General features: G+C 46.6%; 1 protein-coding gene across 4 annotated transcripts in view; it reads right to left on the bottom strand.

Annotated features, from left to right (window-relative positions):
- TCOF1 (treacle ribosome biogenesis factor 1) overlaps window positions 1–16,270 on the bottom strand; it is a 72,120-nt gene that overhangs the window by 5,561 nt on the left and 50,289 nt on the right. For all 4 annotated transcript variants that reach the window (XM_063120866.1, XM_063120862.1, XM_063120861.1 and 1 more), the window contains exons 14-16: window positions 10,921–11,140; window positions 6,984–7,505; window positions 187–254 (exon numbers count right to left, since the gene is read on the bottom strand). In XM_063120866.1, coding sequence (XP_062976936.1) covers window positions 187–254; window positions 6,984–7,505; window positions 10,921–11,140 — 810 coding nt within the window. The remainder of the gene's footprint in view (window positions 1–186; window positions 255–6,983; window positions 7,506–10,920; window positions 11,141–16,270) is intronic.

Below are 16,270 nucleotides of genomic sequence, written 5' to 3'. Positions count from 1 at the left end.
AAGTGCCACCAAGTTACCTTCAGCTAAGCTTTGCTTGGAGTCAAGACACATTCAAGGTGTTATTGCCTTCACACAAACAGAAGGATTGGTCCCACCCAACACCTTTCTAAGAAATTTGACTATTTTTGCATATGCAAGACAGGTTTACATTAGAGGATCAAGTAAGCTGCTGTAATGGCCTCTTACCTTCTTTTTCTTCTTTTTCTTCTGTGATTCATCTTCAGTAAGGGATGCCAGCTTTTTGCTCTTTTTCTCTACAAAACATTTAGGTGGGGAGGGGGGAGTCACATTACGGTTTTTCAAAAAGCAATGCTATAGTCAGTCACAAAACACACACCCAACCTTTAAGGATTTTAAACGCAGGAACTTTTACACCTGATTTCCCAATTGCTCCAGAACCCATTTTCTGATGTGAAGATACAGTTGCAGTATCTTCGCATCAGAAAATGGGTCTTCTGGAGCAATTGAACAAGGTAATTACTAGTATTACTACCACTATAAGTCATCCTGATAAAGAACCAAACTTTATGGGCGTCTTTTCTGGAAAAATCCAACACTGAGTCAGCTGCTTCCCCACTAACATTCAGTTTCGCATCAAAGGGATGTGTATTGCAGAAAGAAGTCCTGGAATATTAATATTGGTGTAAATGAATGAAAACTGTCTAGCCGTTTTGTGTTTGTGTTTAGTTATTAAATGATTGTTTTCTTGCCAAGGGGGTTCAAAGGATGCAAGAGATCAGTCAGAAAAAAGAAACCTAATTACTATTGGAACCAGAAACTTACCAAATTTCTACAGTCTTTCTTTCTCATTGGCCAAGAGGTTGAGTAGGGGGAGTTATAAGAGTGTATTTAAATAAAGATGGCGAGCAGAAGGCAAGAAAAGAGCCAGAAAGCAGAAGAAGCCAAGACAGAAAATCTTGCAGAGGATCTAGCCTCCAGGGAAGGCTGAGTTGAAAGCAAAGTTTAGATCGGGGTGGGCAACATGCATGCAGCTTCCTCCGGGCTGTTTGCCGTCAAAACTTTTGAGGCATGGTGGCAAAAGAGGGACAATTTTGCTTGAAAACAAGGCATGTGGGGAGCATGCGCCTTCTTTCAAGCATAGTTGGACTCCTGGGCAGATTCTGGGAGCGTGATTTACTTGAAAGCAATGTGCAGGCTAACCACATGTCTGGAAGGACAGTGTGCCCTCCAACCACCAGATAGATGCATTATTTTATATTACTTTCATATCCTAATTGCTCTTATGGATAACTGTTAAAACACTGTTTAGTGATATCTTGGGCAGGGAACAGACATTTGTGTTTAACCTTAGTTCGATGCCTTGATTCTCACTCCATGTTTTATTGCCTCATGAGGAAAAATGCAGGAGATAAAAGAGTTGTTTTAATGAAGGCAGTCAGGAAAACTAAAGACAATCATATGGTGACAAGAGACAAGGACCAGCACAGGGGCGAAGTTAGCTGGCTTGCTCCTGTGCCCTCCCTCTCAAAATGCAGGCTAAAACCCATACAAACAAGATTGTACAAGTCTGAATGTGGAAAGGGACTTGTTGAAACTTGGAAACAGAATCCTGAGGTCACGGATTATTAACTAGAGTAATTGACGTCTGCTTGGCTGCCTATAAAAAGTAAAGGGAGGCTAAGGCAGAACAAGCTATTCAGTCACCTGCAGGGCTCTTTTCCTAGATTAAGGAAATATCTACATTTAGATCACTCAACAAAGGAGGTGGTGTTTCCTCTGAGTACCTAGGGCTAGTATTATCAGACTACAATTTATCTTGGGCTTTATTTTCATTTATCTGAGCTTACTGTGGATTGCTCTCATTCATGTTTGTGTTTTATTAAACCTTATTGATGTCGAAGTTGTTGGTCTGAAGTCCCCGTGTGGTGACAGGGACCCCAGCTTGGTACAGTTTACCATGAATAAAAGTCATAATCTCTTCACCCCCCTTCCAGGCAGGCTGCTAAGCGAGGTGCTGCAGATAATGTCTGGATATATGCACTCCCCACTGGAGCACAAGAGAGAGATTTCATTGAAATCTCCAAGAGAGATTTCACCAAGAGAGGCAGCAAATGAAAATGGGAAAAGGCACAGATATATAAGCAAGAAGTCTCTTTCCAAGGGGTGCACATGGGAGGGAAGGTGACCTGGAGAGGCAGAGATAGTCATTCCTCCCTAGGTTTCCACCTCCTAAAGATTGTGGAGATGTTTATGCCTGGTCAGCTTCTTTGGAGAATTCATTCTTGAGATCACCAGGACTGCTGCTGCTTTCCCTGCAAAGGCTCTTGAAAGAGGAGTAGTTTGGGTTTGGATAGAGGAGCACAAAAGGGCAAGAGGAAAACTCAAAAGCAGCCCCGGTGTCAGCTCCTGATCTTAAGATGCCGGCTACTAAGAAGTGCCATAGACAAGCAGGGGAGCGCTGATGCTGTCTGAGTGGATAACCAAGAGGGAACCACAAGCTTAATGCTTAAATATCCTAGCTGCTCAACATGGTGTAGCAAGAGAGTGTGAGAAGCAAGTCCTGAGCTGGACTGACCTGACAAGCTTTAAACAGAATCATGTTAAGAACCAACAGGACCCCACGAGGCTTCTTTTACCCTTGCCAGGGGATCCAACATTTACAGGGTAAAATCAAAGATGGGAAGGTTCGGTTGCTCTGATGGATGTTGCTGATGGAAACATGGGACCTTGTAGCCAAAAGAGACATCCCTCTCTCCCTTAGAAGGTTAAGAAATACGTGTCCATAAATGCAATGTTTGGAGGGCCCATGCTCAGTGGTGGGGCACCTGCTTGGCATGCAGAAAGTCCAATGTTCAATCCCTGGCATCTCCAGGTAGGACTGGGAAAGAATCCTGCCTGAAAACCTTACTGAGCTGCTGCTGCCAGTCAGTGTCAATGATACTGGGTTAGATGGACCAAAGGTCTGATTCAATATAAGGTTCTTCCTGTGTTCTTAATGCAGGAGCCAAGAGGGAGCTGTGGATGGCCTAGATCTAGACCAGCTTTCCCCCTCCAGGTGTACTGCGTTGGCACCCTCTCTGTTGTCCTTCCTCCCACAGGCAAAGGCCTGTTTATTCAAGCAGGCCTTTGGCATATAAGCAGGTGTTGTGCTTTAACGTATTTGTCTTATTACTCTTTTAATCAAGTTTTTATCTATGGTTTTAAGCTAACTTGATGCCATTTTCTTGATAGAAAGCTGGGGATACAAAGCAAAGAAATACTATCCATCATCTCCAGCCAGGGGGTTGATGTCTAATACATCTGAAGGGCACCATGTGGCTAAAGGCTAGTCTAGGGGGGAATAGCTAGAAACACATCCCCACAGTTTTGAGAGGCAATTATCTCCAGCAGAGAAAGGCCACCCTTTACCAATGGATCCTCTTTTGTAAGGGAAGGTCCAGAGATAGGGGATGCTCCGGAAGCAGGTTCTGTCCTGCTGGGACATAGGCTGAATGGATGCAGTATGGTGTTTGAGATCACTCAAATATGGCAGGGAGCACATCATCTCCAATTATCCAGGCTAGCAAAACAGGGTTCTCAGAACTTGTGGCTCAGTGGGGCCTTAATCACTAACATCTCACCAAGCCAGGTTGGTCAAGGGGCTCCTGAAGTGGTCTTCTATTACTCCAGTACTTTGAGAGCTCCACTGGCTGCAAGTAGCTGCTAGGGTGCACTTACTGTCTATAAAGCTCTGCACCGCTTAAGCCTTGGTTATTTGAGTGCCCGCCTCACCCCAGTGTCCCACTACCGGCAGACACATTCACAGGAACAGGGTGCCCTGATGGTCCCCTGCTACAAATTAGAATGTGCAGGGGGGGGGGCAGGACTTTTTCGGTTGCTGCCCCCCGGCTACAGAATGATCTGCCAGTGAAGTTAGACAGGCCCCCACCGTGCACCGTTTTAAATGTCTAGTCTATGTAAAGCGTTTTTATTTACACAAGAGTTTGGGGGAGTGGCGGCTTGAGTTTTAATGTGGCTTCCGAGTGCTCTAAATGGCAAGCTGCCTTGTGTTTAAACTGCAAAACTGTTTAAACTGTTTCATGTGTTTTTATTGTAAAGCGCCACGATGCCGGAAATGGTGAGGTGCCGCTATAAAAATGTTTTAAATAAATGTATAAATAAGAGAGAAATGGGGGGAAAGGCGGTGGTTGCAGCGGTTGGGGAGGAAGGTGGAATGCAGAATATAGTGGACACCCGAAAATTAAAGAGAAAGCACTTGCAGGGTCTTCGTATGTGACAACCTACAGGTTGTTTCTTAGACCAGTGCACGTGTGTGAAGCAGACCTAAGAAAAGCAGTGAAGGGAAGGACCATGGATGCAGACTGTTCCTTACAGCAAAGCCACTGAAACGGTGTTAATGTGAGAAATTTTCAGAAGAGTTGGAGAATGGGGTTTTTTGAGGCTCAGAATTTTGCTGCCCTCACTAATTAGGGGGTCTGTAAATGTCAGCCTTGAGGAATGCACAGCAGAATCCAAAGTAGGCCAGGGAACATTCCAGTCATTCCATGCAAGAGGCATTCAAACAGCTCAGGTCCATCGAGGGACCAGCCTGAAGGCTTGCCTTGCCTGGCTGATTACGAACAGGCTTCAGCGCAGACACAGGACACCCCAATTCCGTTTTACATTCATGATTTGCTCCCCCAGTTTGTGGATCAATGTCACCCCCATCTACGCAGACACCAATCAAGGGAAGCAAATCAAGAAAGCTGTGTGCAAATAACTTTTTCAAAAGGGCGGGGAGGTGTTACGTTACACCTGCCAGAATCTCTACCCCACAAATGTGCCCTGCAAGGGTTAGTCAGCTCCATCAGAAACCCTCCCGTGGCTCTCTTTTCCACCCATTCCATTTCCCTTTCACATCCTTTGCTAGAGGAGGGCTGCAACTGCCTCTCCTGTAGGAGCCAGCAGAGCGAACGAAAAATACAAGGAAGAGCAACATACAGAAACTACCCATAGGCCTGAGCTGCCCTTTCAACAGAATGATGAAGAGCAAATCAGTAACTCCCTCTTTCTCTGTGAGAACAGCAGAAGCTCTCAGCGTTTAAATGCAGGCTTAATGTTGTTGAGTCATCTGCACAGATATTCATGACTTACCCAATTACTGTTTTGTGCAACAAAAGGACCCCAGCCGCCCTTGGAGCTGAAGCATGCGTTTTTGCGCTGTCTGTGAAGACCACAAGCATATATGCCTGGAGCTGGGAAAGCAGCCTCCATTTCAGCTTTAAAGGCAGAACTCTTTCCCCCATAATAGCGAAGGATGCCATTTCCTGCCTCTCCGGCTATGCAAATGCCCTGCCACTTAAAGTAGTCCAGCGGTCTCCTCCTCCCTGCTGTGTCTCCCTGCTGTGTCTGCCTTGCTATGTGGAGCGGGTGGGCGTGCGTTCAGAGAAGCAGGTCAGTGCTGAGAGTGCATGCAGACATCCCACATGTGCAGATGCACCCTGGACGTGAGGGTGGTGCTTCTTATGGGGCACGATGCCCATATGTGGCATTTGTCCCCAGATACTCAGAGGTACAGTAGAGAATGAGGTTTTGTGCAGTGGCACAGTTTTAACAGGAAAGATTTTGCTGCTCAAAACACTGGCAGTGAACCAACCCCAAACCTGCATCCTGGGGAAGGCAACAGGTAACAAGAGGAGGCCAATATGATGGGGATAAAGTGTTAGAGTGGATTAGGCTTGTTTGTTTTTGCTTTTGAGTTGTATTTCTATGCTGCTTTCCCATTAAAACCCCACAGCCAAAGCAGCGCGCAATAAAAAGAAATGCGGCACCACCAAAACACAAACAATGTAACTTGGACAGTATGTAGCATAGTCCCATGAGTTAAAGGGACATACTAAACAGGAGTAGCCAAAGCAATACTGGGTCTACAGTGTTCTCGGTGGCTGCTCCAAGGCTCTGGAACTCCCTTCCCAGGGAGGCTGGGCTGGCTCCCTCTGTGCTACACTTTCGGAGGCAGGCAAAAACTTTTTTGTTCCAGCAGGCTTTTGGAACTATACCGGACCTGCGGTAATGTATTGGATCCCCCTCTTTTAACCTGCTACAGTTTTTAAATTTTTTAACATGTTTTAATTTTACTGTAGGTTTACTTCTATTTTAACTTTTGTAATTTATATTTATACGTTTTAATTGTACATGTTTTAATCTTGTACACCGCCTTGAGTCCCAGTACTGGGAAAAAGGCGGGATACTAGTTCTACTACTACTACTACTACTACTAATCATCATAATCATAATCCAGCTTGGGAGGAAGAGAAAGGAAGGAGTCCCTGATGCCTGGGTTTGGACCATGTTACTGGAGACAGCCTGACCACAGCTCAGCCTGGGATTAGGGCAGAGAAGGGCAGGTAGTCACAGCAGAGTAAGTCCGGCCGTGAGGGAAGGGAAGAGAAGGAAGAGGCTGAGAAGAACTGGAGGCACAAGACTGGTTAGAATGGAGTCAGGCCTTTGAGTCGGGAAAAAGGACTGCAGGAGGAGCAGAAGAAAGGAGAGTAGGCTCCTGCTGAGCACAAGTGGAGGAGACCACCGCCTGGCCTCTTCCCCTTAACTCTCTTTGGGGTCTAAAGCTGGAAGCAGAAGTGGAACCAAGGGGTACATATGGATGGACTCTGAAGCCCAAGGGGAATGGGGTGGGCTTCATTTGCTGCACGGTTCCTCTTACTGCCAGCTGTTTCAAGCGCCAAATACTGTTCCCAGCACCACCGTTAAGTCCTGGGAAGCCCAAAGCCACCTTTGGGCTTGGGTGAGGCTGCCAAGGCGGCACCTGCTTAATAGACCCTCCTCTATAGAGTCGTCTGCCTGAAATGCTGAGGACTCCCCTCCGGTGACTAGCTCAAGGGCAGATTAAGCTTTGTTGCTGGCAAGCAATACCCCATGAGCCCACCTGGGGGCAGCAGAGTGTGCTGAGCAGAGGAAACCCAAGAAAGACTGGGAACATCAATGAGCCCGGAGTTCAGATACGCGCACGCAGGAGGTGCTCTTACTCTTTTTGGATTTCTTTTCTTTCCCATCCTTCTCCTTGGGCGTTTTGGCGCTGCTCGGGGACTTGGATTTCTTCTTCGACTTCTTCTTCTTCTTCGCCAGCTTCTGTGGGTCACTCTGGAGTTTAAGTTTCTTCGTTTTGGTTTCCCCAGCGCCAGCCTCCCCAGTTGCGGGTTTTCGTTTCTTGGACGGCTTCTCTTTCGCTCCAGCCTTAGTAGGCTTTGCTGTTTTTGGTGTCTTCGGCGCTACAACAGGGGTGACTTCTGGGGCTCCTGCCCCAGGAACGTGGGGGGCAGCCTCTTGTTCGCTGTCGGAGCTGCTATCCGCAGGGCCAGCTTTGGCCGACGGGGGCAGCGTCAATTGCATTGCAGCCGTTCCTTTAGCTTTCCCGTTGCTCTGAGCCTTTGCTTTCTTGATTGCAGGGGCTTTGGCCTTTACGCCTGGTCCTCTTTTCCCTGCCACGGCCCCCTTACTCGTCTTGGCCGCAGCCACTTCCTTTCCAGAGGAGGGCAAGGAGCTCATCCCTGTGGAAACAAATGGAAACAAACGGTGACAAGTGCTCTTTACCGTCTGTCTCAGTAGCCACAGAGAAGCTGACGCCGGCTGAATGCCTCCCAACTCATCAACAGTGCAGCTCCACAGGTAAATTGTGCCGTGCCCCAAATTAGTAACTAAGCTTAGGATGAAATGTTACAAGGAGAAAAGGAAAAGGCTAGACTTATGCATACACAACCTGCAAGAGAGATCTGTCCACTACGATGAAGGGAGTGGTCCTGGGTGCATACTTCCCATGCTGAAGCCCATGGTCACATATAGAGTCAGGAGCATGGCTATTTGTGAGTTGCTCCAGGAAACCACCAATGGCCGGACTGCTTTTTGGTGGCATAATAGCTTTAAAGCAAGTCACCCAAACAGGTATTTCAGTTGTACACTTCTATGGATGGCATAGAAGATCATTGGAATTTAGCATGTCCAAAATGGACCTGAAGCTTTCCCCAAAGAGTTTATTTTTTATTTATTTATTGCATTTTTATACTGCCCGATAGCTGAAGCTCTCTGGGCGGTTCACACAAATTATGATGGGGGTGCTGCTCCACACATCCCATCATGCACTCTGCTCTTCTGCCCCTGATTTCCCAAAGGCATCGGCCTGCCAGGTGTCTGAAAACTGATGAGCCACTCTGCCCTTTACAGAATCACTGGTCTGGAGGCACATGATACAGCCGCTTTTCTGAAGTGAAGTGGGGCTGGATCTGGTGGGACAACACCTGGGATACCCATGTAGGTGACCTTGAGCTTCATAATGGAAAGGAGGCACGATATAGGTGTACAAGGATCTATGCCAGCCTTCTCCAACCTGGTGCCTTCCAGACGTTTTGGATTTCCAACTCCCATCAGTCCCAGCCAGCATGGCCAATGTGCAGGAATGCTGGGAATTGTGCTCCAAAACACCTGGAGGGCGCTGGGTTAGAGAAATCTGGTCTATGTGGTAAAACATCCTATGTTATTCAGTTATTACTAACATTTCAAAGAGGTGGGATTCATTAACTTTTCAGTTTATTAGTAAAATGAATGGCACCAGAACCAAGGTAGAGCCTCTGAAACTTCATGTTGCCTCAGCATTAACAGGGCAGCCATGCAGCCAACAGGGGACCCAACCCAAAGGCCATTTTCTGCAGCCCATTTTTCTCCAGCTCTTAGCAAGACATAAAGTTCCCCTTTGCTATTTTCTTCGCCGAGGCTTCCTAGTTTGTTCCTTTAGCGAGCTGTAGAACAATTTCAGCAGGCGGCAGGAAAAGGGAGGGATGTTCGACACAAAGCTATGCCAAACCCTCCCTTGGCTGGTACACTCGGGACAAATCTGCAAAGCCAACACCGATCAGTTATTCCCTTCAGGCAACCTGCCCAAGGGGGGCATCAGAGCAGCACTCGAGGTAAAAATAGACAACCGTGTTTCTGGAATTGTCCAACAGGTGGCAGCAGAAGACTGACTGGTGGGCCTGTCAAAATGAGGCGGCCCTTATTTTAAGCATTCGTCTTGATCACAGAAGCTGAAGATATAATCCTAGGACATAAATGGGTGGGTAAGGACAGCCTTGTATTCCAGACACCCAAGCTCCAAAGTGCTAACCTTTGTATAGTTTTCTTCAGGCAACCATAATCTGGAAAAGCTGAGCTAAGTGCACGGGACTACCTGCTTTTAAAAGCAGCTTGTTGGTGAAAAATCGAGACGATGCATTAAATCAGGGATAAGGAACCTGCAGCCCTCCAAATGCTGTTGGATTGCAACGCTTAAAGTCTTTGACCATTTGCCATGCTGGCTTTCAGACTCACAGTGGCTTGAAATCTCCCCTGAGATCTGACACATGGAGAGGGAGGGAGGGGTGTGTGTGTGTGTGTGTGTGTGTGTGTGTGTGTGTGTGAGAGAGAGAGAGAGAGAGAGAGAGAGAGAGAGAGAGAGAGAGAGAGAGAGAGAGAGAGAGAGAGAGAGATTGACTAATTGATTTCTGGATCCCTGATAGGAGTTGGAGGACAACATCAGAACGGATACAAGTTTGCCCACTACTGCATTCAAACATCTAAGTCCTGTATGAGACGGCTAGCAACAGGAAACCAGATTCTGGCTGGATATCAGGAAACACTTCCTGACTGTTAGAGCAGTACGACAATGGAGCCAATGACCTAGGGAGGTTGTGGGCTCTCCGACACTAGAGGCCTTCAAGAAGCAGCTGGACAGCCATCTGTCAGGGATGCTTTAATGCATGGATTCCTGCATTGAGCAGGGGATTGGACTCAATGGCCTATAGGCCCCTTCCAACTCTATTGTATGATCTATGATTCTATGATACTATGTCCCATGCAATGCTGATCCCTGTTTTAAAAAAACAAGCATCACTTTTCCATACTTTCAAATGAAAAGCTGAATAACTGCTGTATTAGCAGAAGGGAGCCAGCTAATTTCCTACGACTTCAGCTGCTTCTCTGAAGAAAAAACAACTACTAGGCCGCAATATGGCATCAGAACGTAAAGTGCTATCTTAAAAGCGAAGAGGCAGCTCTGGTGCTATAAGGCAAGAGAAGAAGTATGCGGCGGCATTCAGTGGTTTGGTCCAAGCTGAGGACCTGGACCTAAAAGTACCCAACACATGAAAATCAGTAATTCTCCTCTAGATCAACCCTATTTATACGCAGGGAACCATGGCTGCGTAAATCAGCTTGTGGCATAGGGCCAAACCCAGCAAGGCAGTCTGTCTGCATGGTACTCAAGGTGGACAATTTCACTAGACAGAAGGTCTAATACCAGTGACTCAGAGCTGATCTACGTACACCAGTTCCTTTTGTGATGGTAGACCCTTTTTGAAACTGAGAGCACAGTAAGAATTTTATAAGGGAAAAACTACAACCCCCCCCTTTTGTAAAAATGTTACCTCAAGATTTCATTAAGAATGCAAAACAGGCATAACACGCTAATTTGAAAAATGGAAAAGCCCATTGACCTGTATACATCATGATAGCTGTTCTGCTCTAGTCTCAAAATTTCTTAACATTGTCCAAGAAGGCAGCCTTACTTTGGAAAACACTCACCATCCATAGATTCATTTGTAGTGAGTCACTGAGCCCATTACAGGACATGCCCATACAAGGGTCCACAAATCTGTGGCTCTCTCTGTCCCTCACACTCACGTGTACGTTCTCTCCATGTGACAGCTCTCAGGGGAGTTTTCAAGCCATTGTGAACTTTGGAGCAGGCAAAAGCAGCAGGAGATGCTTGTTGTGTTGAGAGCCCCGCTCCCCAGAGTCGAAAAGGGGTGAGAACAGGAGCTCTCAGAAGGCATTTGCTTCTGGCAAGTGCTTTGCGGAGGCTTATGCCCACATCATATAGTTACAGAAATATTTGAGTGTTCCTCTGTCTGCAAGGATTCCTCTTCCAAGACTAACCTGCCTTCGTGCCGACTGTTTCCTCAGCATCTGTGTCTGAACCACTGCTATCACTTGATGAGCTGTCAGCAGGGGACGCTTTCCCAGAAAGCTTTGCCAGGGCACTGATGACAGGAATACCAGCTTTTCCAGAGCCCTGTTTGGATAGCACAGGGGCGGCACCCTTCGCCACAGTGGATGTTGGGACCTTCAAATGACCTGAGAAACCTTTTAAGAGGGACTGCAGAGAGAAAGAGTGCACAGACAAGGGTTAGGAAGGGTAGCGGCTCAGCACACTTCAAAGTAGCCTTTCCAAAGGAATCCATCAGGTGGCCAAGGAACCCAACATCTATCGTCAGCAGTGCTAAGACACAAAGCCCAGGGATAGGGTTTTCCAACCTGCTACGCTGAACTTTAACGAGATATGGAGTATTGGTGGAAAACGGGAGGGGCACGAGCAAGGAGTGGACAGGTTGCTAATTCCTACAAGATAAAGGAAGCCAACTGTGGTGTGAATGGGCAAGAACGTGTGGATGACGCGTGTGCACACACACACGGTGCTAGTGGAGGGGAAACCCCTTAGAGGAAGTTACAACCAGCCTTCATTCCATTGTGATTCAAATTCTCTTGCATCTTTACAGCAAAATGTGCCTCCAAAAAGTTAACTGTCTCCTGCCCCCTTCTCCAAGCATCCTGGATACCGAATCAGTTTCACTGTCATGACTTATTAGTTCCATGATGTGTTTCAATGACCTATATGTATTCTCCAACATACTTAATACAGGTAATCACCTGAAAAACATGAATTACGACTTTGAAACTGCCAAGCTGGCCCATTGTTGCATTTGCGATTGGCACTCATTGATTGCTACTAATGAACGTATGAAATTGAAAATTTTCTGTAGAAAAATAAAGCACTGGGGAGGAAAAATCAATTTTGGAATTTTTTCTGCCCCACATCACTGCCATCATTACAGCAATGGGGCTGGTCCCAACATGTCATTGCTCAACGAATGTAGCAGGACATTTGGGTTTCTCAACTGGGCAGGAGGAGGATCTGAAAGTGGGAGATGTAACATCTAGCTCCTTGTCATGGTCAGATCACTTCCTACTGAGATTTAGAAGCGAGTTGTGGTTGAAAAGCTGACATACAGCTTTATGACTAAGCTGCGCCTTCCATCAATTAAGCCCATGTAAGCTCCTCTACAGCTCTGCTTTCTGCCTCCTTGAAGGCAACCCCATGGCTTTCCATTGTGTGGGCTGAAGGATGGAAGCAGCCTGTAGGCTGGGATTAGAGTCGCTGGGGAAAGGCACAACGAAAGAAGAAGAAGAAAAATGCTCTCAAACACTTCCATTTTTCATTTGGGGAGGGGAGGGAGTGTTTAGGCGAGTGTTTTATGGGTTTATGACATATACAGTAAATTTGCTTCTCTGTTCTCTCCCTGTTAAGCATGCATAGGGGAGGTGGCTGCCCATTAGCACACTCCCAAGCTTGCATGCAAGCCTAATGCGTCACAGATGTACGGCACATACTATATATTGCTCATAAAAGCACATTTTATAGCTTAGACATGGGTTAAATTACGAATAAAAATTGCTGCTGTATGCATAACACGGCGCCCCTTGTTCAACCATTTCGTTGCCCTGCAGTTTTCAGCCTGGACCTGCCCTTTCAGTCATGCCCAGCCGATTATCAGAAGGTCAGAAAAGCGCCATTGGCAAGCTTGCGATGGGGAGGTTCTCCCATCCTGTGGCCCCGCAATTCAGCAGGTGCATTTAGGCGGATAAGAACGTAAGTACGGCCAGGCTGGATCAGACCAAGGGTCCATCTAGTCCAGGACTCTGTTCACACAGTGGCCAACCAGCCATCGGCCAGGGATGAACAAGCAGGTCATGGTGCAACAGCACCCTCCCACCCATGTTTCCCAGCAACTGGTGCACACAGGCTTACTGCCTCAAATACTGGAGATAGCACACAACCATCAGGGCTAGTAGCCCTTGATAGCCTTTGCCTCCAGGAATTTATCCAATCCCCTTTTAAAGCCATCCAAATTGGTGGCCATCACTACATCCTGTGGTAGTGAGTTCCATAATTTAACTACGGATATCCTCTGTGAATAGATTTCTATACTTAATCCGACTATTAATGCGTATATCCAGTTTAAATATAAAATGTGCATTAAAGACCCAATCTGTTTTATTCTTAACTCATTTAGTCTTGCTACACATTTTGTATTTTGGTTTCCCCCTAACCCTTGCCATTTCTTACTCCATTTATTCTCTTACAATGAAGAGCCAGGTGTGTGTGTGTGTGTGTGTGTGTGTTTTTAAAAAAGACACTGGCCATGTTCTCACATAAAAGTAAGCCAGGATTCCTGCCTTATCCTGGTGTACTGTGAAAAAGTGGTGTGGTTGTGCATGCAACCTGTTTACTCTTGCTTTGCTTCTCCCTTCACATGAGCAGGTAAAACTAACCAGAAATGGATGTCTGAACCCAGGATCCCAATTTGTTTCTCACAAACCTATTAGAAGCAAGCAACAAGCCAGGATCCCAAGTCACAATAAGCCATCTGTTTCTGGTTAGCTTTACTAGCTCATGCAAAAAGAGGTAGGGAAGGGCCTGCATGAACTAGCTTGATGCTCATTCTCAGGGATAAACCTGGAACCCTGCCTTATTGTTATGTGCAAATAAGGCCAAACCTGGTCAGTTAGAATGAGGGAGAGAAACAAATACAGCAACTCCAAAGTTTTAGGGGTCCAGATGTCCCCATCAATAGCCTTAAAGAAATGTTAAACATTCAGCTGTGTGCATGTGAGTTTTAATTCAAACTTCCACATGCTTTTAAATTTAAAAAGCAGCAAACCATTAAGATATCATGGTCTGCGACATCCCATAGGGATTCATAGTGGGAGTCACCACAGACCCCAAATTCTACTCCGGAATCGCTTTCCCTGCATACAAGGAATAATCAATGCAATTTTTATATTTTTACATTAAACTGGAGTAACTGACAATCATAGAATCATAGAATAGTAGAGTTGGAAGGGGCCTGTAAGGCCATCAAGTCCAACTCCCTGCTCAATGCAGGAATCCACCTCAAAGCATCCCTGACAGATGGTTGTCAATGTTTAATTATCACTTCATTGGTCATGTGACTTCAAAAACAGATCAATAAAAGTATCTTGAGTGGCGAACATACGACATGCCCAAGGCAATGCAGTCAACTTTACCGACTGACCCTGCGTTCCCACTGCCTGAATCCAGCACTTCACATCATGCTGCCCCACCCCTTCCCCAAGCCGCCGCCTTTAGATTCTAGCCCGAAGGGAAGCAGGGCCACATCTTGTATTACAATTGGTAAGTGAACGGGCGGCACTCACTTTCAAAAGCAACCACAGACTCGTTAGTCTGACAGTTTGAAAAAAGGATTAAATGAGACCCTCCTTCCCCAAGTCTCAGTGGGCAGCCGTAAGCACTCTTTATTGACAAGAACAGGTTGCTTACCTGTAACCATGGTTCTTCGAGTGGTCATCTGTGCAGTCACACTATGGGCTCTGCGCTTGCGCCGAGCCTGTACCTCGGAAAGGTTTGTAGCTGAGAAAAAACGTTATTTAGGCGGGAACCCCTCCCCCACCATCCATTGCGCATGTCCCGCGCGTTCCCGCCTTACCCTCAGTTCCTTTGCGACATGTTATGAACCGAGAGAAAGGCAGGCCTCTTCTGCATCAGAGACACCGAAGAGGGGATGGTGGGTGGGTTGTGTGACTGCACAGATGACCACTCGAAGAACCATGGTTACAGGTAAGCAACCTGTTCTTCTTCTTCGTGGTCTCTGTGCATCACACTATGGGCGAGTACCAAGCTATGACTTACCGGTGGAGGGTCGGTGTCATTGTAGAACTGCTGAGAGGACTGCTCTGCCGAAAGAAGAGTCATTGCGAGACCTGGTATCAACGTTGTAGTGTCTGGCAAAAGTCAGTGGTCGTGACCACGTAGCAGCCTTGCAGATGTCGATTAGAGGGATTCCCTTGGCGAATGCTGTGGATGTGGCTAGGCTTCGAGTGGAATGAGCTTTGACCCCATGTGGGAGCTCGAGCTTAGATAATTGGTATGCAAGTTTGATGGTATGTGTTATCCAAGCTGAGAAGCGTTGTATGGAGACATTTTGACCTTTCTCTTTTCCACCATAACAAATAAAGAGTCTCTGTGATTTTCTAAATTGTTGTGTCCTTTCTTTGTAAAATGCTAGGGCGCGACGTACGTCTAGACAGTGAAGTCTCCTTTCTAAATCCGAAGATGGAGAAGGAAAAAAGGTGGGTAACACTATAGGCTGATTAATGTGGAAATCAGTAACCACCTTGGGAAGGAAGGTTAGATCTGGTCGGAGAACCACTTTATCTTTGTGAAAGATAGTGAAGGGAGGGTCGATGCGCAAAGCACAGAGTTCGCTAGCCCTTCTTCCAGATGATATTGCTGTTAGAAAGGCTGTTTTCCATGTTAAGAGATGTAAAGGAGCTGTTGCAAGAGGTTCGAAAGGTTTTGCAGTGAGTATGTTGAGGACTACAGAGAGGCTCCAACTTGGAGTTATTGGTTTGATGGGCGGAATGAGGTTCTTTAGCCCCTTCATGAACCGTTTTATTATGGGTGTAGAGAAAAGAGTCCTGTTGTTAATTTCTCCTCTGAATGTGGAGAGAGCCGCTAGGTATACTCTGATAGAAGTATATTTTAGACCTTTGTCATATAGGTGATGTAAGAAGCCTAGGATGTGTTGAATAGAGCAGGTGTTTGGTTGAAAAGAGTTGCGTTGTGCGAATTGGGTAAAGTAGTCCCATTTTCTTTGGTATGACTTTGTGGTTGATGGCTTTATGGCTGCAGATAGGATGGTCCTTATTTGTGGTGAAAAATTTGTTGAGGATATAGTAGTCTCTAAGGGTGGATTCTCCATGCTGTTAGATGGAGGGTCTGTATATCCGGGTGATGGATGAGGCCTCTGTTGCATGACAGCAGGTCTGTTGTTGGTGGTAGAGGGTAGAATATTCCCCTCGCTGCTTTGAGGAGAGGAGAGAACCAGGCTTGTCTGGGCCAACGAGGGGCGATGAGGATGCAGTCTGTGTTGTCTAGGATGATCTTGGTGACTACTTTGTGGAGTAGTGGAAATGGCGGAAATATATAGAAGAGGGTGCCTTGCCAGGTGTGGAGAAAGGCGTCTCCCATAGAATTGGTACCTATTCCTGCTCTGGAGCAGTATGCAGGGCATACGCTGTTTTCCTCTGAGGCAAAGAGGTCGATGGAAGGTTGGCCCCAGGTGCGAAAGAGGGTGTTTAATACAGGTTGTGCGAGATTCCATTCGTGTTGGAGATGGAACTGACG

This window comes from Elgaria multicarinata, chromosome 3 (assembly GCF_023053635.1).
Source record: "Elgaria multicarinata webbii isolate HBS135686 ecotype San Diego chromosome 3, rElgMul1.1.pri, whole genome shotgun sequence".
Taxonomy (NCBI): domain Eukaryota; kingdom Metazoa; phylum Chordata; class Lepidosauria; order Squamata; family Anguidae; genus Elgaria; species Elgaria multicarinata.
Note: the sequence above shows the minus strand (reverse complement) of the source record. Positions and strands in the feature narration are given on the sequence as shown.